Source organism: Antechinus flavipes, chromosome 1 (assembly GCF_016432865.1).
Source record: "Antechinus flavipes isolate AdamAnt ecotype Samford, QLD, Australia chromosome 1, AdamAnt_v2, whole genome shotgun sequence".
NCBI lineage: Eukaryota > Metazoa > Chordata > Mammalia > Dasyuromorphia > Dasyuridae > Antechinus > Antechinus flavipes.
In genome coordinates, this window is record NC_067398.1 from 454,195,683 (window position 1) to 454,220,916 (window position 25,234).

The 25,234-nt window shown below is 32.7% G+C and overlaps 1 protein-coding gene across 1 annotated transcript in view; it reads right to left on the bottom strand.

The window, feature by feature from the left end:
- The window catches only part of PREX2 (phosphatidylinositol-3,4,5-trisphosphate dependent Rac exchange factor 2), a 463,645-nt gene that overhangs the window by 336,272 nt on the left and 102,139 nt on the right, over positions 1–25,234 (bottom strand). The window contains exons 2-6 of the mRNA XM_051970075.1: positions 16,385–16,456; positions 16,174–16,296; positions 14,820–14,924; positions 11,076–11,177; positions 7,034–7,195 (exon numbers count right to left, since the gene is read on the bottom strand). Of these exons, the coding sequence (XP_051826035.1) occupies positions 7,034–7,195; positions 11,076–11,177; positions 14,820–14,924; positions 16,174–16,296; positions 16,385–16,456 (564 nt within the window). The remainder of the gene's footprint in view (positions 1–7,033; positions 7,196–11,075; positions 11,178–14,819; positions 14,925–16,173; positions 16,297–16,384; positions 16,457–25,234) is intronic.

Here is a 25,234-nt window from a genome sequence, read left to right on the forward strand (position 1 = left end):
CACATCACACTTATCAAATTGACTAATATGACAGAAAAAAATAGATCCTAGAGGGGATGAGGAAAAATTGAAACACTAATGAATGAAGTTGTATACTAGTCCACCAATTTGGAAAACAATTAGAACTATGACAAAGTCTATTATATATGTGTGTGTGTGTGTGTGTGTGTGTGTGTGTGTTTATATATATATATATATATATATATATATATGTATGTATATATACATATATATGTATATATATACATATATCTTATATATAACATTAATATAATGTTATATATAATATAAAATATAGAAAGTCTTGGGCATATAGTTTGACCCAATAAAACCACTATTGAACCTGTATGGCATAAAGATAAAAGAAAAGGGAAAAGGACTTATTTATATATTAATGGGAAGCTCCTACATTAGGGAATGACTGAACAAATTGAAGTATGTGACTGTGATGGAATACTTTTGTGCTATAAGAAATTATGAGAAAAATAATTTCAGAAAAGTATAGGAAGACTTCTATGAACTAATCCAATGTGAAGCGAACAGAATTAGGTAAATGCTGTACACAGTAATAGAAATATTTTATAATGATCAACTGTGAAAGATTTAGCTACTCTGATCAGGATGATGATCCGAAGTAATTCCAAAAAAGTCATAATGAAAAATGCTATCAGCCACCAGGGAGAGAACTGATAAACTCTAAATACAGATTGAAACATATTTTTTAAAGTTTTTTGTGTGTTTTCTTTTGCAACATAGCTAATACGGAATTATGTTTCACTTGACTTCACATATAAAATCAATAATCAAATTGCTTGCTTTCTGAAGGAGAGATTTCTCAAAGAGAACTTTCTCAGAAATAATGTTTTAAAAACTCTACATGTAACTGAAAACATTTAAGGAAATAAATAAAAATATATTTACTTAATTAAAAAATCCTGAGTCATTAAATGGTTAAATATTGTAATTTCAACAGATAATGAAAGCACCACAGGCACAAAAAAAGGCAATTATGAAGGAAATTTTATTAAAAGACAGACAGGGAGAGACAGTGAGAGAGACAGAGAGAGAGACAGAGAAAATTATATCATTCTCACAAAATGAAAGGTTTCAGAGATACAGCACAGAATTTGAACATTCAAAGATAAAGTAAAGGTGAGCAAAGCATTTGACTCATAAATGTTGATGAGAAACATATGAAAAGTAAATAAACAACCAAATCAATCATATATAAGATACATAAGAGCCAAGTTATAGTAGGGCCTCATATTCTCAATTCCAGTGAATTAGTACAGTTTGCTGGCACAGTACAAGAATTTCCAGTGGACTATTTAAGTATTTAAGATAATAGGATAATATGACATGTATGGGAATTCATTGAATAAAAAGATTAGCCATTATTTAATATTGCAGAGATGTTGCAAAAATCACATTAGCTGGTGCAGAAACAGTGTGGCAATTAGAAGAAAGTTGAAAACAGATTGACAGAGTTTAAGAGCTGTGGCCAGTTGATGTACACACAATCAATCTCAAGTATATATAATATATAACCTCTAGGTAAACATCATGTTATGTAAAGGTATTTAAAGATGCTTGAGAAAACTTATGTCATACCTGGTATTTCTATAGAGCTTACTGAAAGAATATGCCAGCATGGGATATAAATAATCATGAAAATACAAAGAGAAATCTACATGTTGTTTTTTTCTTTAAATATTCCTGGCTGAGCTCATTTATTCCTAATCACCTGGTTTAGGAAAGGATGCACAGATTTTACTGGAAATAAGTATTCTAAAACCTTTGTAATATTTTGTAATATTCTAGATTTAGGTGGGGGAAGCATACTTTTGATTTAAATTAAAAGAGGAAGCAAGATATAGAACAAATATGAGAAATAAGACATTCCAAACAACCACCTGGTCTAGAAAAGGAAATGGACAAAGTCTCAAACTAGGAACATATTTAAAGTAAAATCTCTTTTAAGAAGGATATACTTTATAACTACATTTTAAAACTTGAATGGATTCATGAATTCAATGAAATGGGTATACCTTCCTGATTATAATTCATTCACCACTTCTCCTAATGGATTCCTGTCCAAGTTCCCCATATATCTCCATAGATAATAAGGACAGAAAACACAAGAATACTTGTGTATATACAGTGTTTATAATGTTTGGGTATCTATAAATATGTGTGTATATGTATATGTATATATATATATGCCTATAGATATATGTATAATTCTGTATGTATGTGTATGTTTGAAAATCTCAGTTATTTCTTATGATTATTGGATCACTTTGATTCAATTGATTAAGGATTTCCAAAAGAAAGCCAGAGAACCAGAGCCAGAGAGAGAGAGAGGGAGGAAGAGATAATTGTTTGTTCAGTCATTCAGTAGTGTCTGACTCTTAAGGATCCTATGGATCATAATGTTTATGAAGTTTTCTTGGCAAAGCTACTGAAGTGGTTTTCCATTTCCTTCTCCAGTGGATAAAGACAAACAGAGGTTAAGTTACTGCCTAGAGTCACACAGCTAGTAAGTCTCTGGTGCCAAATCTGAACTCAGGTCTTCCTTACTCCAGACTCAACACTCTTTGTCATCTAGGTGCCTCTGTAGGCAATTGTCACAGGGTTACTAGAATCTCCATTCTTAAAGATGAGGAAAATAACTACTAAAGGAAATACTCAATGTATATGCTAACTTCTTCTAGGTCATTTTACATTGCATGAGTACACTCATGTACAGACAACACTCTGTGGTTCAATTGTTTGTAGATCAGTTGTACAAATCATAACGTGTTTATTGGATTAAAAAGGGAATAAGGGAAGAAAGCAGACTTTTGTTTAGTGTCTCCTCCAAGCCAGGAACTGCTAAGCACTTTACAAATATTATCTCATCTGATCCTCACAACAACCCTAGGAGATAGGTGCTACTATTATTCCTACTTTACATTTAAGGAAATTGAGTCAAACAGAATTTAAGTAACTTGTCCAAAGCCACACAAGCATTTAATGTCTGAGGATGGATTTGAATGCATGTCTTACTGGCTCCTGGCTCATTGCCACTTAGCTGCCTCTTCTTTTTTTAATTATCATACTATCTGTAATAATCACACAAAACTGTTGTACAGGTTTGACCATATCACTCCTGTGCTCAAGAAACTCTTAACGACTCTTCTGTGTCTTAGAAATCAAGTACAGGCAGTTCTGGCCATTATTTCAAGTTCTTCACAATCTTGGTCCTGCTTACATGTCCAAACTGTTCATATATTACTCCTCTTTGTATATTCTATGGTCTACCCAAACTGTCCTTCTTGTTGTTCATTTCCCACAATTTTTTATCTCCCATCTCAATGTCTTTGAACACAATACCCCTATAGCTAGAACAGGTATTTTCCTCTCTTTTTCCTATTAGAATCCCGAGTTTCTCAAAAGTTTGTCTCAAAAGCCAACTGCTACAGATGGATGAATTGATCTATGATTTATTAAGAGTTTACTATATAAAACTAGTTAGGTTTATTAGCAGGTGACCTAAGGGAATATGTAAGTATGTTCTTGGGCCCATCCATCTGCTAGTATCCTGTAGTATCACCATCCTCCACTGAAGAATATTACTTTGCATGCACACCACACACACACACACACACACACACACACACACACACACACACACACATTTTTAATAGGTGTATATATAAAATTTCCCCTAACAAAAATGTAAAAGAGCAGGAAATATTTCATTTTCCCCTTGGATCTCTAGTGCCTAACATGAATCCTAGTATTTAGTATTTAGAAGGCATTAAAATATTGGCTGATTAACTAACTAAATGGTAAAATATTTATATACATAAACATACACACATATACACAAATATATGCATACATGTATATATGATATTGAAACAACGTAATGTATCGTAAAGAATGTTGGACCTGGAATCAGGAGATATCTGAGTTTGAATACTTTCTCCAGGACTTATTAGTAATGAAACTATGAGTTAGTCTTTTAGAATCTCTGAATCTTTCCTTAACAATAAAATGAGAATAATAATATCTGCATCATTTATTTGGCAAGAATATTATAAGAAACATGATACAATGTAAATAAAGTGCTATATAAATGTCAATTTTTATTATGACATGGGAAGGATTTAACAAAGAAGAAAATAAAAAGTTTATTACCGTGTTAAAAACAATAAGTACACTTCTTCTTAACACTTGTGATAGTAGCATTGGACAAGAAAAGTAGTGAATTCAATGATCCTTTATGAACTCAAAGGAGTCCTGAGGATTTTGTCACATTTTTTTCCTGAAACATTTCCTTGTATGGCTACAAATTTAATCATAATAAAGGAAGATAGATAACAAGAGGCAATCATTGTGTAGCAGAAAGAGCACCACATTTAAAAATCAGAAGACCTCCATTTGAAACCTGCATTGCCTCTGACCTCTGATTCAAATCAAGTATCTTTTCTACTTAGGCATTTTGAAAGTGTATTAAGTAGGATTTCTTCCATCAAATTGTAGGCTCTATGATGAAAATAAAGAAGAAAGGCTAAGCAAAGACAAAATAAAATAACAAAATAAGAAAGAATGAAAGAAAAGGATTACAAGCCCACAGACCTTGAGCTAAAAGGGATCAGGGGCCATACAGTACAATGTTATTTTAGGAGCTAAGGTGCTAAAGTTTCTTATAACTTTAAATCTAAAATGATATTAAAGAAAAATCATTCCATTTTGAGTTTTTCAAAGATTAAGGGATCAAGATGGATCAAAGAAAGCAAGCAGAATCTCTTCATTAAATACAAAGAAAAAGTAATGGCAACCTTGAATCCATAATCATAAGTTCTGAATTTCCTCTAAACTTATGGGTTATAGAATAAAGTGTCACAACAAGTACTTATATTACAGTAACAAGACCTAGTTCATTTCCAATTTCAAAATTCTCCTCTCTAAAATAAAGCTAATGATACTTAAGTCACTTATTTCAATGATTTTCCCCACTGAGGATCAAATAAGATAACATAGAGGCTAAGTACTTTCTAACTATAAAGTCCTATCTGAATAAAAGTTATTTTTCTTCTCTACACTTTCTCTGCCCTTAATACAATATAATATAACATAGAAAGCACATCATTCTTTCCTTTTAGGAAATTTACATTTTGCAGGAGGGAAAAATTTTGGAAAAGAAGGGTTCTTTAGATGATATAACTTTTGTTCCATGGGAAAAGGGGGAAAAAAAACTTTAAAACTTTTAATTCTCTAAAATATTCAAAATATTGTGAGGTTTTTTGTTGTTGTTTTAGTAAAATTCTTGGTAGACTGACAAATTCAGTAATTTGAAACAAATCAAAATTTTATTGCAACTTTCAAGTCATAACAATCCTGCAAAAGCAAACATCCCAGTTTTATCATCCCAGCAGGGCAAGATCTTATGAGGAAAGGAATTATCTTCAAAAATCAACTGTGAATCACAATTATTTTAATTGGTTTGGACTAAACACTGCTGAAATATGAAGTCACTACAATTACTTGCAAGACAAAAGTACAGATGCTCTAGATAAATGAGATTTCCTCAAAACAAAAGTTAAAAGGGTAGAAATGAGCAAAAGAAGAAGCATGACATAGCAGAAAGCATGATGTATATAAAGTGAAAAGATTTGTGTTCAAATCTTGACTGCCACATTATTATAGCTCATGAAGCCTTAGGCAAGGAGCTCAGTCGTGCTCAATAACAATTTCTTCAACAGCAAATGAAGAGGATAAATTAAAGGCTCTACAAGGTTTTTTCCATCACTAAGTTCATGATTTTCATTAATGATTCTCTACAAATCCTTCAGGTTTATATATATATATGAATATAACTGCGTAACTAAGTGGAAAGCTATTTATTGTGGGTAATTTACAGAAAACAATGAAAACCTGCATGAAAAAAACAATGCTCTTACAAAAATACAACCACAGAATACTATTTAGCTGAAAATAGGTTAAAAATCTTTGGATGAAGTATTTTACGTTGCAAGTGGCTCATTTGCTAATATTGTACACTTTCAAACTCTGTGAATCAAAGCAATTAAAGGCAAGATTTTAGATAACCCCCTTTGCAAGATTAAACCAAACTAAAGAGACATTCTTTATTCTATTAGACAACTTTGAGCACCAGTACTTATATCTGTAAACATCTAACATATTAAATACTAAATTTTGTTTAACTTAAAAAACAACTCTCCTCCTTTGAGAATCGTAGTATGTTGAAGTTGGAAAAGAATTTTAGGGTCACTTAGCCCAGTCTCTTCATTTAATGAATCAGGAAATCTGAGGTCTTTGGCAGTGATGTAGATAGCTAAATTCTCTAATTTTCTGTGAATTAAACCCTGGATGTATCATCAAATTTAGAAAGTCTCAAAACAAAAACTCCCAGAAATATGTTAAACTTGTTTTTCTTCTCTTCACCCCATTTCTATAACAAATTCCTATATACACAATGTAGACAAGAAAAAGAAAATATATGGTCATTCCTTACATGAGGAAATTGTAGGGTTAATGATTAGAACTAGGGTTAGAGATTATACAATTCCTGAAGACTCCAACACATATATGGATATAGGCCATGGCTATACTAGATGGGGTCCACATTGAGTCCACCAAGAAAAGTATAAAGACAATTAAAAACCTTAGAATTTCTTCAGATGGAACTGAATAGTACTCTCTAGGAACATTAACATCATTAATCTTGAAGATTTTTTATTTGTATACATATTGTATGTTTTTAAATAAGAATGTAAGCTCCTTTATAGCAGAAACCACAGCAGAAGACATTTCATTTATTTCTATCACTTCCTTTCTACCAGTCCCTTCCCCCATGTCTACACAAGGCAGTAGCTTGTACAGGATACAAAAAAACATTTACTAAATTAAAAATAGTGCCGCCAAATGTTAATATACTACATAAAGTATAGTATACTTTACTTCTTTTAAACTTGCCACTAGGCCTCAGTATTCAGGTCTTACATATGAATTATAATTGTACCTCCCAGCCTTCAATATGAGATTGCCATTCTTCCAAGACTTCTAATTTTTCCATCTGTCTCTTGGCCTCGTTTATGTTGGAACAAACAGCTTTCATGGCCTGGAGGGCTTCCATCAGAACTGCATAGTCACTGTGTTTCCTTGGAGTCCGTTTCAGCAACTCCTGTTTATACACAAAAATAAATCAATCTTTGATCTTGGGTTCTCCAGTACAGCAGGTTCAAAGTAAGTAGGAAGCAGAAGCAGAAAAGATCATTAGAGCTATTTGCACAGATGGAATAATATCACAGCTTTCCCTCAGGAAAAAAAGAATAAAAAATAGAATTTCTACTATATGAATGTTACCCTGAGATGTGGTTCTCCATTTTTTTCTCTTCATCAGTGTCAATTTAATTTTCAAATGCTAATATAAGTTCTCACCCCTCCTGGAACCTTCAGTTATCTTATATAGCAAGCAAAACTCAGTTATAAATAACCTTTGAATTTGTAAATGTACATAATTAATAATCATCTGTATGATATGCTGATATTTTCTTATAACATATGAACAGAATAAGTTCTAGACCAACAAACTATGTGTTTTAAATGTAACAAAATATTTCACTCTTTGAAATGCTAACCAAAGAAAAAACTATTTTCATCTATAGCAAAGCAAAATAATTAATATAATTTTCTTAGAATACAACTTACATAATTTATTATAACTCAAATCTCTAATAGGTGTCATTTTTTAATTGCCTACATATCTCTAGAATACACATGGACATATAATACAGAAGAAAGAGCCAAAGCCAAGGATTTTTCTGGGTTGTCTTCATAATCTACTATTCAAAATATCAGAATTAGGGTAATCTTTAATCATTTAAATAAAATGAAAAGGCTTTGTCGTTTTCTAAAGGGACAAAATTAAACATCTTCACCCACTGTCTAGACAGTTGTGACCACATTGTTTTTTAATTAGTCATTTGTTTTCTTACTACAGATGCTATCATTATATTACTAACACAATTTTATAAGACACATATGAGGCATTCTTTAAAAAAAAAAAGAGAGAGAGAGAGAGAGAGAGAGAGAGAGAGAGAAAGAAAGACACTAAAACCCCCTAACATACAGTGGGAAAATATGCAGTTCTTAGAACACATTCTTTTAAGTTCTGTTATTGTTCAAATTCTGCCATCAACTTTGACCTTCTGTTCAGGACGTTCACACTCTGTTCTGAAAAACTAACACTAGAGGAAAACATATTACATCACTATAGACATAAATTTTTTATCAACATAATTTTTTAAAAATTAAAATGGATCATCACACCATAAAAGATAATCTCAGACTTACCAGGCCATTCTCCAGCCTGATGAGATTGGCAGAAGTGACTATGAAGATGTAAACCTTGAATGCCAATCATGGTCTATAAATTGTAGAAAAATGGGCCTAGTATGTCCAAATGCTGCTCAGTGAAGAGGATGTAAGGGTAAACCAACAAAGAATATGGAGTGTGTCTGATGTAGGGCAGCAAAATATTGGAGGGAAAGAGAAGTCAAATTGCTCTGCCAAGAATATAATTACTTCCCATGAAAAATATACTAATTGTAAACCCCTAAAATTCACAATTTCTACAATTGAAGGTATTAGAGCTCTTTAGCTCTATAACTTAATCCATGTAGTTTTCTCTAGCAAAGTAAAAAGTAACCAAAAAAATTTTAGTACCATGTTACAGACAGAATGCTTTGGGGCCCTGAACAAATGAAGGAATGAATGCTATATAAAAGAATCAATGAAAAAGGATTTATTAAATGTTACTAAGTATTGGGGATAGAAATGCAAAAACAAAGATGGCCTCTACACTCAAAGAGCTTACATCCTAATGGAGAGAAATCACATAAAGGAGAATGATACCTTGTAAGGAATACCTTAGTTCAGAAAATTACAAGTAGAGTGAGGTATTAAGGAAGATGACTAACACACTTCAAGTAAGAACAATGGTGGAGTTGATTCCATCATGAGTAAATCTATAAACTTTATGTTAAAAAAAATTCTACTCTATGAATAAAGATTATTCTGATTCACATTGTTTAAATGTTGATCAATGCATTTTTTAGTCCATTGGACAATTGGAAGAATAAGGTTCCTCTCCATTGAGTTTAGAAGCTCTGATAAACCTTTTTTTCCAAAAGAAAATTCATGTTTGGGTTGTTGCACTTGACATAAAATAGCCAAAAATACGTGACTCTTGTGAAAACTAACCTTCTGTTTTGCCAAGAGCTAATCTCTCCATTTGTACCCTTCATCTCGTATGGGTCACTTTCTTTTGGGATTTGTTTTTTCACCATCAGGTATGTTCTCCTTTTTCTGCTTCCTTAATATCTCCCTTTCTATTAGTTTCTTACTCATGAGCTGAAAATATACTGAGAATTACCCTTATTCTAAAGGAAACAAAACAATATAAAAAACCTTTTCTCAAGTGCAGTATTCCTTCAATTTGTCGTGCTATCTTTGATCAAACATTAAGAAAAAAGATTTTATAGTCACTGCTTCACCTCCTCACTACAACAGACTATTTGTGCCTGACCCACAGTAGAGTTCCAAGCTTGTAGTTGTCAGATCAACTACAGTCAGGCAAACAGATTATTTACCTTGATGTAGTAATATCATTTTGATCCTCTTTGATTTTGAAGGACAATATGACACTGTTAACCACTATTCTATACCTCTTCCTTCCATTTAAAAAAAAAATAATACTATACCTTTACTTTTCTGGCCAAGCATTCTCTATCTTTTGCTGACTCTTCAACTTCTCATATCTGATGCCTACAGAATTTTGTGTGCCAATAATCATCATAACATTCAAATTTGTCAAAATATTTTTGGATTCCAATTTATTTACAAGGATAATCAATTTAATCCAAATAAACAAGCATTTGTTAATCCAACTAAACTATATATATATATATATATATATATATATATATATATATAGAAGCAATTCTACTAAGAATATGAGAATAATTTTCCAAGTTAAACTATAGCAAAAAAACTTTCTCAAAAAAATTATTTGGGGGCATCACAAACCTCAGCAATATTAGGGTGGCAAAAAATCATAAATGTATGCATTCTGAAAGTTCCATCAACTGACTAGTCTTTCAGCTCTCTCTGTCTCCTTGGATCTCCTTATTCCTTGAGACACAATATTGAAATTAGTCTGGTTAATAATCTTGTAATGGACTAAGCATTCAGGTGAAAGGAAGAGTAAATTAATGGGGCAAACTTCATTGTTGATGGGTTTTAAGAAATTACCACAGTCACTCAAACCTTCAGCAACCACCATCGTGATCAGTAAACAGCCCTAAACTTTGAGATGAGACCCTCCACCAGCAAAAAAGATTGCAACTTGCTGAAGATCCTGATGATGGTTAGCATTTTTAGCAATAAAGTATTTCAATTTTATACCTTTTTAAGACATAATGTTATTGCACACTTAGTAAACTACAGTATAATGGAAATTTAACTTTTATATGCACTGGGAAAACAAAAATTTCAAGTGACTTCCTTTAATGCAATATTCACTTTATTGTGATGGCCTAGAAATAAACATGCAATATCTTCAAGGTTGCTATTTGTCCTTCAATCTTGAGTAGGATAGATGACTTCAGGAGGGTGATGACTTAATTTGCAAGTGAATTGAATTTAAGTGAGGCAGAGCTATATCAGCTTCACTTTCCATCAGAATCATCAGAGTCCAACTGATAGCCCTGGATGAATTGGAAGATCTTACTCTTTTGAAGTAAGGTCTTTCACAGGTCTCAGTTTACCAGAGGCAATAGCCTTTCAGTAAACTATGTTTGTATTCTCAGAGGATTTCTTCCTATGTATGGGACTGAAAAGTCTATGTTCATTAGTTGTTTAGTCTTTATATACCCACCCTTTTTACATCAACTATGGCAGTACCTTTCCTGGTTAAGCAGAATAGCTTCTGCCAAAGTGAAATTAAAATATGATCACAGACTAGCTAAAGAAACTAAATAAATAAATAAATAAATAAATACCTTCAAAAGGAGTGGATACTTGCAAATTCGTTGTATTGGTGTTACTAAATAGCCTTCCAATGGAACATCCGTATTCTTCCTTCCTCCAAGTAGCATACAATTCTAGGATAAGAATAAGTAATTAATTGAATTACTAAATCCTGAGGCTATGAAACTTTCCATTGCTATAAAATTCTCTGGAAAACTTGGAAAAACACATGATGAAATGTGGCTTTTTTCTTTAAAAGAATACATTCAATTACAAACAATTTTTGAAAAGAGGATTGTGTCTTTTATACCATTTTATATGAGCTAAGATGTAACTAACAGGCATAAACATTCTCAATCTATTGATTTATTTTAAATAACAGAATTTGTTAAGAAAGAACCTGAAAAGTCATCTAATTCAACTCTTAGCCTTTAAAGATGGGGAAACTGTAGTCTAAATATGTGAAACAATTAGCATAATAATTTCCCCCCTACTGAGCCTAGATTGAAAATGAAATACTTTATTCACTAGTCATGCACACATGACTTAGGCACACAATTTTTTTTCATGAGTTGTGGAGTGAACTATGAATTAACTGATTAATACAATGTATATTGTCAAAAATTATCCTCTTATGAAGCATTTGATTTAAACAATGGGTTCTCAACTGATTATGAATTGCTATTGTCATGAATAAATACAATATCCATAGTTATAGAATTTGACATAAAAGTTTACTTGGAACTGATGCAGGTTGTGGTCCCTTTAAGAAACTAGATTGATTTATTCCTTTCTGATTCCCAACACCATAATATCAATTCAGGAAGCTAGGACCTTTGATTGACAAATTCTGGTCAAAAGCATCCCTTTGAATTCCAATAGAAGATCCGGACTTGTCCTAGACCCCACCTGGATCTGAGCCAACTTGGACTCTCCCAACCCCCATTCTAATGATCTGCTCAGGTTTCCCAAGCCCCACCAAGCAAACTCTAGTCCCAACTGAAATCCAGGAAGGAGCCAACTTGGGGCTCCACCCACAGGCCCCTTTAGCTAAATCTCTCATTATAAAAGAATCAAACAGGAGCCCTCTCTTTGTAGAGGGTCGAAACATGTGAGCACTATGCCTGGCACTAAAGACTCTCTGTCCACTGGAATCCTGTTTCTGGTGCCTTCCTCTCTTTATCCTCACCTATTTCCTTTACTATACTTAAACCTTACTTCCAAATCCCATAACAAATCTCTTTTAACAATCTAGGTTTTCGGGCCTGTAAATTCCTTTACAGGGGGCTTTCACACAGCTACTAGACCTCATTTAACTCTGTATCCTCATCCCAAATCCAAAGGGGTTGCAGGGGAACTCTATTTGATTCCCTGTACCCCAAACCTGCCACTAGACCTCAATTAAACCCTAATTTCATTTAGTTACCCCATATTTAGACCTCATCAGAAATACTGATTTTAAACAGGAGCAACTAGGTAGCTTAGGGTATAGACTGCTATGCATGGAATCAGGAAGATTAAAATCCAACCTCAAACTCTTACTAGCAGAGTGATATTGAGCAAGTCACTTAACTTTATTTGTCTTATTTTCCTCGAGTGCAAAATGATCTGAAGAAGGAAATGCATTTCAGTGTCTCTGCCAAGAAAACTCCAAATGAGATCATGAAGAGCAAACAAAATTAAAAAATGACTGAACAACAAACAATTTATTTTAAACACACATACACACACACGCACACACACACACATTCATGGAAGCATGCACTCATGTGCACACACAGAGTGATTCATTTAAGGAAAAGCAACATTTAATTCATATTCAGAAGTGTTGGGGGAGAAGAGGTTGTAATAGCTAATATGGCTATTTACATAGCTAACATAGTTACTATTTACATATTTACACCCTACTTTCAGATTTACAAAATACCTTACATAGGTTATCTTATTGTATTCTTGCTAGAAATCATGGAAGTCTGTACTATTATTTTCATTCTACAAATATGGAAACCAAAGCTGAGACCTGAAGTGACTTGTGCAAGGTCATACAGCTATGATCTCTCTGTCTCAGGTAGTATTTAAACCTGTCTTCTTCCCAACTCCAAGTCAAGCCTTCTCTCCACTGCACCACCCCACTGTCACACACCTTGGTAGGGGGTACATGGACTTAGATTATCTACAAATTTACTTTTTCTATGTTGTGCTGTACTTTTATTTATTTCTTAAACACATTTGATTCTGGTTTGAGCCTCACTTTGCAGTCACTCAGCAATTACTCACTAGTTTTTTGGGCCCCACAAGGTGAGTTGGACATCTCTGGCATAAGGAATTCCTGGAATGGAATTTCCCTCCACCAGCACATCAGCAATTATTCTGTAAATAATAATTAAGAGAATTCACTAGGTACATAGAGGCTGGCTAACTTGATCTGAGTCATAGCCCAAGTTTCTATAAAATAGGATTCAAACTCAGTTCTTTCTGGCTCTCAGAATAGCCCCCTATTTATTTGTATTCACTATATCACATTGGCTTCTTAAGGTGAGTATTATTATCCTAATTTTACAGATGAGGTCATTGAATTACACAGATGAATGAGTGACTTGTTTAAGATCATGACTAAGTTGTACATAGAACTAGAGCTTCCTAAGTCCAGGCCATTGCATTTTTATACCCTTTTGCAAGGCAAGCTAAAAGTGTAATCCTTCAGTAAAATAATAAAGCAAACTGGGTTTGAAACCTAGTCCAGCCCTAGAAATAATGAAATTTATTACATAGTCTCATTTTTAGTTGGTTAATCAAATTACTGTGACAAGACTCAAAACTTCAGCAAACATCACTGAGTAATCAATCATACTTTCTGAGGAATTCTGAGGCTACCGATGTTCTCAAAGTTGACAAGTCAACAGACATTTATTTATTAAGCACCTACAATGTGCTAATCACTATTAAGTGCAAAAGATTCAGGAAAAGAAAATAGTCCCTGCCCTCTAGGAGTTCACCATCTAATTATGAAAATAACATGCACACAACTAAAGTGAAAATGATCTCAGAGAGAAGCTATCAGCATTAAGGGAAACAGGAAAAGAATCTTTCAAGAGGTGGAATTTTTAATTGTGATCAGGAAAAGCTGGGGAAATGTAGAGGGAGAGACAGAAGGAAGAGATTTCCAGGCATTGAAAATTCATGAAGTCAGGATACAGAGTATCTTGTACAAGGAAAAGCAAAGAAAACTTAGGCTGGCAGTAAGCATGATGCAGTAAACAGTCTTTCCATTTTGCCAGTAATATCCAAAGGTAGTCTCAACTTAGGCTTTTTTTTTTTTTTTTTTGACTCTGACACTCCTGATCCAAAGAGGAAGGACAATCTTCATATGTCTTTTCTACCACACCCACCTTTACTTGACTCTTCCTTCCTGTCCCAGCCAGAACTTTGAAACTAGATTAAATTAAACCCTGAGGAATTGGACATATAAAAATGATGGTTTTGACATACAGTATTCTTCTTTCCTTCCAGGAATTTTTGTCTTTTAGAATCAAATCAAAAACAGCCAGGAAGGGGCATGGTCAGCATTCTCCAGATCATATGCTTACCTCAAGTCTTACTTCTGAAAATTCATCTTATGACAGTAACTTTTTAGAAGAAGTAAGGTGCATCTACTTCTATTATTTATGCATATTTACTTAAAATCAGTTTCTATATTCAGGTATTAATTTATCCTGGTGTTCCGTATGCTTATCAAGAGACCACAGACTATGATAACAAGCAAAAAATATACCTACCAAAAGAAATGTCCTTATAGTTCTTATTTTGTTAAGTTCAAGAAGCAATTTCTGTGCTTTTTCATGGTTACTGCAGTATTCATCATAAATACGAAACTTATCTTTCTGTGAATAGAATTAAAGAGAAATTATGTTTATCATATTATCTCCTAACTTAATGTACATATATGTGTGTATATATAGCTATAAACAAGACATACATGTACATATGTGGAAGACATTTGAAAGTGCACATTCTAATTACTGAATCATTTATACTTATTTATTCATTCAACAATTTCTATTAAATATTTACTATATGCAGGAAATTCTGTTTTCCAGAGAAAGAACAAAATTTAGATAAGATGCCTTAATTAGAATGGGACCTAAACTCAGAGAGTGTATAATTTATATGAGAGATAACAACACCAAATACAATCTATGTAATTAGTTCATTTAGAAATGGTGGCAAGTCTTTCAAAGAAAACAATAAAATAACAAGTTGTCGTGAGCATACACTTTAAGTTATGATTTGTATAAATTATGATTAACTTGGGTATAAATATAAAATGAATCTCCACTTTATACAATCAATTAAAACTTGAAATTGGGAGGGGGGAGAGGAAATTGTAGGTATGGTTTTATTTAATTATGAAAATCTTCAGCTATGAAGATTTTCCCTTTTTATTGTAGAGGTAGATTTTAGCTTTGCCTATCATATTTTTTCAAATAATTTGAGATATTATACATGTGAAAAAAATTACTATTGTACTACATACAGAACTGAAATGTACAATCAAATAAATGGTTGTTGAATGAAGGAATGAACTAATAAATAATCACCAAGAGTTATATGCGTGCTCTTTTTCTGCTACTTTGTTAAGCAATTATCTGTTTTTTGAGAAATTTTCAAAACATGGAACATTTGGAATCACTAGATTTGCACACCTGTCAACAGTTAAGAGGCTTGTGACATGTCAGTTTCCAAGAGAACACCCAGAGGAAGAAAAGGTTCATCCAGACTCCAATGGAGTGAGGATTTCCCAGTTGAAAAGACAAGTTCCCTATGTTTTAATGAAACATAAAAATCTATTCATGATGAGCAGCCTGAATATTCATTAGAGTTCAAAGCTTCAGAGTATGCTAAAGACTAACTTGTTTTTTAAAAGGAGCTGTTTATTCTTCATTGAATAAAATGATGTGAGGTAGTCTTTTTTTCTAGCTATGAGTGCAAGTTCCCAGTGGCCTTAAAAAACCTTGAATCATTGGTATAAGATTTCAATTTCCATGCTAAATCTGCACATACTTCTATGCTAAGACTCCCCAAAGGAAAAAAAAATACTTAAACAGAAAACCATATGAAAAAATATCCTACAAAGTGAAGAAAGCAGGTTCCAACTTCCTGTTGAGCATTAGGTTCAGGATGTAAACACTCTTCCACCACAGTGAGAAATTCTTTATGAACTGAAAGTATATCTTCAATGTTTGAAAAAAGCATCTGTAAATAAAGAAACAAATGAGTAAGTAAGGGAAATAGAAAAACAAAGAAAGAAAAGAAAAAAATATTCATAGCAATTTTTATTCACCTTCACAGTTTCTTCTGTAACATTTTTGTCAACTTTTGATGCTGCACACTGGACCATTCGATGCAAAAAGGCCTAATTGGGGGGAAAAAAAAGAACACATATTATTATGGTAATATTAAGTAATTCTCTGGGTCTATAGGATGCTAAATACAGTATGTCCCAAAAATTTAGAGTTCTAAAAGCTCCTTTGGGACACCCTCATATTCAAAAACATTTTAAACTATAAATCTAAATATTTTCAAAGAGCTGTTTGCTACATAAAGATCTGAATGGATTTTTGACAAAAGTAACAATTATGAAAACCAAGTTAACAGTTGTTTACTTTTTTTTTCCTGATTGAACATTTGCATTGCTTTTTATTCCTGAAGAGTGTAGATCTCTATTACAGTATAGAGGGAGGGTCTAGAAGCAAGGGGAAAGTAAAAATTTAATTTCCCATCAAAATTCCTTTTTCTTTCAAGGACCTTAAGGGAAATTAATTTTAAAAAATCTGAGTGGTCTACAAAATACAACTCACTACTCTTCTATGCAGAGATTATTGGCAGAAATCCAGAATATTTGATTCATTGGCTCAGCTTCATCATAATAAATGTAAATTGAAGGTTAGTAAAAACAAAGATGCACTTTTTTTCCCTTCCAAGTCTTTGTGCCTCTCCTAAAATCTTTCCATAGGCTTTTTTATAAACTTCTGATCTAGATAAGGATTTCTTAAAAAGTTTTCACTAACAATACCTTTTCACCTAAGAAACTTTTATACAATTTTGGGCATTTAAGTATTTAAAATAGGAATACACATCAAATATTTATCTATAATACATTATAATTTCATGACCCCCACATTCATATAGGGTTGTAAACCACAGTTTAAGAGACTCTGATCTAAGTGATGATAATAAATGAAATGATACAAAGATATATTGATTTCTGTATTTGAAAAAATGCCATGAAAGTATTCAAATAGTTTAGATTACTACTTGAATTAGGGATATTGAAGACTGAAAGAAGAAACAGACTTCTCTAACATTGTTTAAATGCCCAGAGTAATGCATTTTTCATATAATTTTAAACTTAAAGTTTATGCTATATTTTCCCATGTGTAAACACAGCAAACAATGTATTTACCAAGTTAAAAAAAACCTTTTACAAGCTTCCATGAAGTCTTACTATAACATGGATGAGTTTATGCGAAGTTTATACTGCAAATCATCCATATGACAGAAGAGCCAGAACTCATGCAAAAAGTAAAAGAGAAAGAAAAGTTTGACTATGAATAAATGTTTTTAACTTTCATAATCATTTTAATTCTTACATGGTGTTGAGCCAGTATCTTAAGCAATGAATTAAAGTTATCAATATTTGAAGTAATGAGATCATAAGTGGACTTATGAGATACATTGATTGTTAAAAATTGGTCATAATAAACCATGTCCTTCCTCAATTGCACAATTTATTCTACTCATTTTCTCCTTAAAAAAAGGAAACCTTTTTGCTCAACTTAAAAAATGGCAATCTAGAACTTGTTAGCATTGCTAACCAACTTTATATTTTCCTATAAGTAAATTTTATTTGTTTAAAATTGTATATAGTTGAATAGAGCAAAAAAATCACCAAAAAATGTTTAAACATAACAAGATTGTGTAAATTTTATGAAAAAGAAAACCTGTGTGCTAAAGAATATGACTGTAAGAAATTAGATAAATAAAAATATTATATTTTAATTTCCAAAAGCTCACCCAAAGAGTCATTGTATCTTCTTGATATTTTATTAGTGCAGTTTTTTTAGTACAGTTTTAAGAATCTCCCAAATTAACCCCGTAGTCATTTTGCTTCTCACTTCCCAAAATAAATTATAATAACTACTCACATCCCCAAAATAAAATTGTAATAATTTCTAGAAATAGTGCAGTACAATGCTCTATTTAAATTTTACATTCTTTTATTTCTATAATTACTTTTGAATACTATCTTTGAAGTTATGGAGGAGCTGAGGTCTGTATAAATCAATGCCCACATCAGTGAAGTAACAGATCTTGAAGTAGTAAATTGTTCATTTATTTACTATAGGGGAGATTTGTCATAATCATAAAATCTATATGATAATCCATTCTTGATCGAGTCAAATATATATCCACGCTTACTTTATACTATCTTTCAATTACCTAGCCAAAAAAAACAAAAAAATAAACAATTTTGGAAATGTGTCAACCCCCACCCCCCATATGAACATTTTTTCACTTTTTTTCTTCCTTTGTTCCAATATTTGTGACAACATTCATTTTCCATGTGTTGCTTTCCTGTCCCTTCTCTAAGTTTCTCTGTCTCCTTCAGGCGCTATCTTATTTGAGAAACACAGCAATTTACTATTCAGGTGCTCTCAATCTGAAGATAGACAAAGGAGCCAGGAAGAGAGCTATGTAGACAGAGATGGATCAGAGAAAGCTATGCAAAGGCACATAGAGATAAAGAAAGTTGTAGTATTCATACAAAGAAACACCCATTTTCCTAGAAGTGCATATATTTGTATACTGTTGGATCTCTAAATTTTCTATTTTTAAAAAATTTTACATTTTTTCAGTTACTGTGCTAGTCAATATTGTGAGATATTTTATTTTTTTGCAAGATATAAGAGCTATTTCTCCCCTAAGAGAGATATAGAGATATAATGAAGACATATGCAAATGGTCACACTCTAATTAATATAAAAGAAAAGATAGGCATGTAACAGTTTTACTACGGAGAAACCAAATGAGAGAAAGAAGTCCAAATTGATATATAATAGGTAGGAAGAGGACAGGAATTTTTTTTCTTGTTTCTTTCTGCTCACCAGTAACTGCTGGCTCAAAAGTGAAATCAAAGTCCAGGTCCACTATTATCTCCAGAAGACCTGACCTTAATTTTAAATTCTAGATTTGCCAAGCTTCAGTGATCTCCTTTAATTCTCTTTCATTCTTCTGGGCTTTTCATCTTCCAGACAGCCATTCTTAGATGTTTTTCTCATCATATTTCATACAAGAAAATCTCTGAGAATCACTGGCTCATTCAAGGAGGCCATAACATTGCTATTTACAACCTAATCATTCCTCTCATTTTAGTAACCTGATATCTACCTAACCTACTAGATTATGCTAATATCACACGGACAGAAGATTCTTCATTCAGAATAAACAGAATAGCAATTTGGTTCCAACTGCAAGTATGACTAATCAGCAATGATGTATAAAAATTTGGAAACTCATCAGTTGCTAGTATTCTTACATCTTTTTTTTTTTTCCCTTTGTATTCCCACCACCTAACACAATGCTTCATGCATATGGCAAGGGCTGGGGATAGACCTATGATTTCCCTAAAGAAGAGATGAAGAAACTTCATCTACAAATTAGCTTGGCATTTCCTCAGCAACTTATATAGTTACTCTAGGGCACTGAGAGGTTAATCAACTTGCCAAGGATTACAGAGCCAGAAGGTAACAAAAGGCAGAAACTGAGGCTGGCTTTCTATCCATTCCACCATGCTAATTCCAACTGTTTCTGCACATCAAAGGTTTAGTCAATGGAATTAAATAGTGCTCAATGTGACAATATATATACAAATAGTGGTATTAAATTGGATACATCTCGTCTTTAATAGTAAAAAGGGAAAATCTAAAATGGTCACTAGAGTTACAAGTAAGAATATCTCCATTTCACTAAAAATAAATTGGAGAAAGTGCTCTAAAAAATAAATAGTTGCTATAGGCCCTTAAAAGAGCATTAAATAATGTTGTAGTTTTCCCAGTTTTATTGAAGAAATGTATTTTCTGGGAATTGAGGCTTAGTCATAAAAAGATTTTTTAAAGTTATTTAAATTTCATAAAATGTTAATACATTGATTAAACTGAATTGAATTCTAAGATTTACCCATTCATAAAGGATGACACTCCAAATACAGTGGTCCACTTAGACTGTAAGCTCCATGAAGGCTCCATGGGGTTTTTATTTAAAACTTAGTCTTTTATACTGAATCTGGGTAGGGGGAATCTCCAAACTGAATTTTGTTCTTTAAAAAAATAAGTACAGAAAATACTAGGATAGCAAGGCAGTTGTTCTTTGTGATTAGTTCTTTAAAAAAAAAAAAGATTTCTTGTAAAAGATTTACCCATTCAGAATTTATTCCTTTAAAAAAAGGGGGGGGGGATTTTTTTTTGCCTCAACCTGTGATTTTACTGGGCAGGAAACATCCAGTGTGTGACTTCTCTCCATTATATAAAACTCTAACTGTCTACCTTATAGATAAACTCCTATATAAACATAGTTTCAGAGAAGAATCTGGAAGCCAGTCCTCTATATTATATACCTATTAGATAAAAAATGGAATGATTATGTACACACATACATACACATATATTTGTTTTTAATTTTTAAACATATTCAGAGTACAAAACAGCCAGTGTGGCATCCCTCTGTGGCATCCCCATGATGGTCAGCTTTGAAAGTGTTCCAAGATGCTCAGACATTAGAACCATTTCCTCTGGAAGCATTTGGCACTAACATTTTTCCTACATTTCTTGGGGCTTACAAGAACCACTGAATGAAGGAAGTAATAGTCCTTTTCTGATCACAACTGTTAAGAGTTATCCTAGACCTATTAAAATAAAAATGAGAAAAAAATGCCTTTCCCCAAATTCTACTCCATTGTCAATTAAAATTTGCTAACTAAGGGAAAGGGGAAGGGGTAAGGTGTCATATGAAAGATACTTTTGTTTCTTGTCAATGTTCTTTCATTTGAATTCTCACTCATTCCACGTATATTAAGCCTATTGCTAAAGCTCACTCTCACAACATTTCTGTATTAAATTCCCTTCTCTCTACTCAAATAGCCACCATCTTAGTTCAGGCTCTAATCTCCTCCTGACTACATTTTTGTAATTGCCTTCTAATTGGTCTCCCAGTCCTCCTCTATCCCCACACTAATCAATCTTCCGTTTAGCTACCAAAATGATTTTTCTAAATATAACCACATTATATCCCTATTCAATGAACTTTACCTCAATTATAAAGTCTTCTGTTTTGCATGTAAAGCTCTTTATTACCTGACCTAATCTAATCTTTTCAGTCTTGCTATTCTCACTCATTTCTTTCATTTATTCACTTTACAATGAAGTGACACTGGTCCATTTGCTGCTCTATAAACTAAATATTCTTTCTCCCACTCAGTTCCTTTAAATTGGATGTCTTCCTCCTCACTTCTGCCTTAAGTTTTCCTGCTCCCTTCAAGAGTCAGCTCAAATTTCATTTATGATAGGAGACATTTCCTACCCCAGCTACTAATGTCTTCTTCTGGAAGATTACCTCCCATCAACTCATTATAGATTATACATTGTAAATATAGTAGTAGTAATAGTAGCAGCAGCAGCAGAAGTAGTAGCAGTAACAATAACAACAGAAGCATGGCAACAAAAATAATTATAACATTTATATAGTGCTATGTGGTAAAAAGTGCTTTACAAATATTTTCTCCTTTTGTCTTCACAATAATCCTGTGAACTAGGTGCTATTATGGTCTCCCTCATCAGAAAGGAAATCCTTTGTTGGGGATGAGGCCATCTTCTGCCTGTGATTTCTTTCTTTTGGTACAAACAGAATATCTGAAAAATCATCTGGTAAATTCCCTTTCTTAGTTATCCAAGAAATATGGTAGTAGCTGGCAAAGCTGTTATAACTAATTTCTATAGTTAGCAATTGTATAAGTAGCAATTTCCCTAAAGTAGGAGACATGAGCCAGTCCCCAGGAGGTCAGATCAAGGTTATTTTATCATCCATGCTCCTGGATGCCTTTGCCTAAATAGACTGACTTTTCTCTACTGTACGTGCCACTTATCTAGCTCATTATTCTAATACCTACAAAAATGCTCAGGTCTCTTCTGCTCTGTAAATATTCTTTCATTGATGCTGCTGTTTGTTAACTATCTTTCATTTGTCCTCAACTTCCACACTTCAGGAAAGAGTAGATTAAATTCACTGCTTCCACTTTTTCTCCAATCCATCCCTCAATTGTATGCAATTTGTCCTATGCTGGAAATTCTGTAATTTTTATGATTCCTGTTACTGTACTGAAAATTCCCTCAAACTTAATATGTCTGAAACTGAGCTCATTATGTACCCACAAAATAAATTCCCTTCCTCAACTTCTTTATTTCTAATGATAGCTCCGCCTCCAATCAATGAACCATTCCTCAAATCTTGGTAACTTATTTTCTCCCATTCCTCATCTCATGTGCTCAGTTAATAAAGTCCTATCAACTCTACCTCTGTAATACTTCCCATATGTGTGTCCACTTTCCACTAAGACCATTGTCATCCTACTTCATATCATCTGAATAATTCTTGTTTAGTTGTCCAATAGAATCCCAATTAGGCAATGTTGGCTCTAATTTCTCCTTCTCTTAAAAAATGTCTTTATCCTGCCCAAATAGCCTTATCTCTCATTTATCTGCCCTAAAAACAAATAAGGTAGCTCCTCATTGCCCCTGATTAAACATAAACAGACACATAAACATACACTGACACTCAAGGCCATCTAAAAACTGGCTTCCCCTTTTCATTCTAGCTTGATTTTATACTCTTTCCTCTTCATATACTTTATGTTCTCTTGTTTTCATACTCAATACTATCTCAAGTCTTAACTTACTTAATTCTTCATACCTAGAATTGATTCTTCCCACAAATCTATTTCTGTCTGTTAAATTCTTTATGACACCTTCTTTGATTGTGTCCCCCAATCAAAGTACCCTTTGTTCTTTCAAATATTTCATAACACTTTGTCCAAGTCTCTCATTTGCATTCCTAATCTCTTGCTCTAACCACAGAATTTAAAATAGGAAAGAGCTTTAGAGACCATCTAGTATAATCTTTCATTTTAGTGATCACAGTGTTGAACTATATGACATGCCTGGCATGGGTTCCTACAACATAACTCTCTTGATGGGATCCTGACATCATCTAATCTCATTTTAAAAGTTCAAAAATTTAAATGATGTATCCCAAATTGCACAACTCTTCTAATTCCAAATTCAGTTCTCTCTCCTCTATATCATACTAATGCTACTCTCACTGCCCAAAAGGATATAGGATCCTTGACATCAGGAATTTCATCATTGTATACTGAGAATTTATATCAAGCTTGTGAAGAGAGTAAGTGCTCAACAAATATTCCTGGACTGAATTGAATTGGACACCTCAGTTGTAATAAATAACTATTAAAATTTATACTTTTGAAGCCCTTTGATATCCTTAGAAAGAAGATACAGAATAATAATTCTTATAAATATTTAAGTATGTCTCATTATCAAGAGAAGAATTACACACACACATGTACACACACAGACAAACCCATACTATTCATCCAGTGATTTGTGTTAGCCAGTTTGTGTTTTATGTGCTAAGCTGGTGGACATATGGAACAATCAGTATTTCTGGGAAGGAAGCATTTGTTAAGTATAACTAATTGAATGCACAGTTGAATTCTATCACAATCCAGCAGGGTGCTTTTTTTTTCCTCTTTGTCATACAAATACTGTTTTGTACATTGTAGATATGCTGATAGATTTGTGTGTGAGTTTGCTGGGAAAAGAGAATTATTGTGCCAAAAGCTATTGTGCTATTCAGGAATTTATACCAAGCAGATAATTTCAGAAATTCACTACAATGAAAGAAAAAAAAAATCCAATGGGAAAGTCCACCAAGCTAAATCAATTATATGGACAAAATTTTCTAACAAAGTTTTCTGCCACAGGAAACTAGCCATTTCCAAAATCTAAGTAGCATATTATTCTCCCTGAAGTCTAACTAGAGAATACAAACCTACTTAGGCAAATCTATCTAGGAATGATCATTATTACATTCATCACAGAAATAGTGAAACAAAATAAAGTCATGAAACTCAATTCATCATTCTCTCCCATTATCTATGTCACTTTTCCCAGTCTTAATTAAATGGTTTTACTAGTTATGAATAAAACACCAAAATATTTTTAAAAGCAATCAGGGGAAAAAAACATTAAATTCAAGTGAAATTCTGGGAAAGAAATTTTATCAAATCCTATCAAGTGTCAAAAAAAAATAAGAAAATACAAGTGGAAATAAATTGAAAAAGTGTACAATGATCAAACAGAGTTAAAATGTTATTAATAAACTCATTTCAATAGAAATTGGCTTACTACAATCCTAACAACAGAATATTCATGAGGCTAATTTAGTTCAGGTAAACAAGACTGGCGCTTTCCAGGAAAAAAATAATCTACACAACTACACGTATAATTTGTACATCTGTATAGGACTATATCTAAAAAGATTGCATTCACTATTTAAAAACTATAACCTTTATTATATAGGCAGAGAGATACACAGTTTTTAAACTGTCAAAAATAGCAATTCACCTTACTGCCCATAGCAGATTTTAAACAACAACAATAACAACTGAATTTTGTCTTCCAGGTCAGTTATAAAATCTCATCATATTCTGAGAAAAAAAGCAGCAACTGTGGCAAATGTGCTACTTCTAAGTTCAAGTTTTCTGACTTATAAAAATCTGATTCTTTATTGTATAGATTAGCATGGTAGTCCCTAAATGATAGCCCAAAGTGATACATCTATCCTACAATACACATAACACCTCTTTGAGGAAATGCAATAGTAAGATAGTAAAGTACAATCCATCCTTTAAAGAAGGGAGGGGTAGGGTGAGCATAGGGATGTTGTGTAGAAGTACAGAATACTGCATATTGTATCACCTATTTTAATGTGTTTTTGTTATCTTTTTCTTTTCTTATCACTATTTTACTTTTTAAAAAAACATTTATAAAAGACAGTTCTT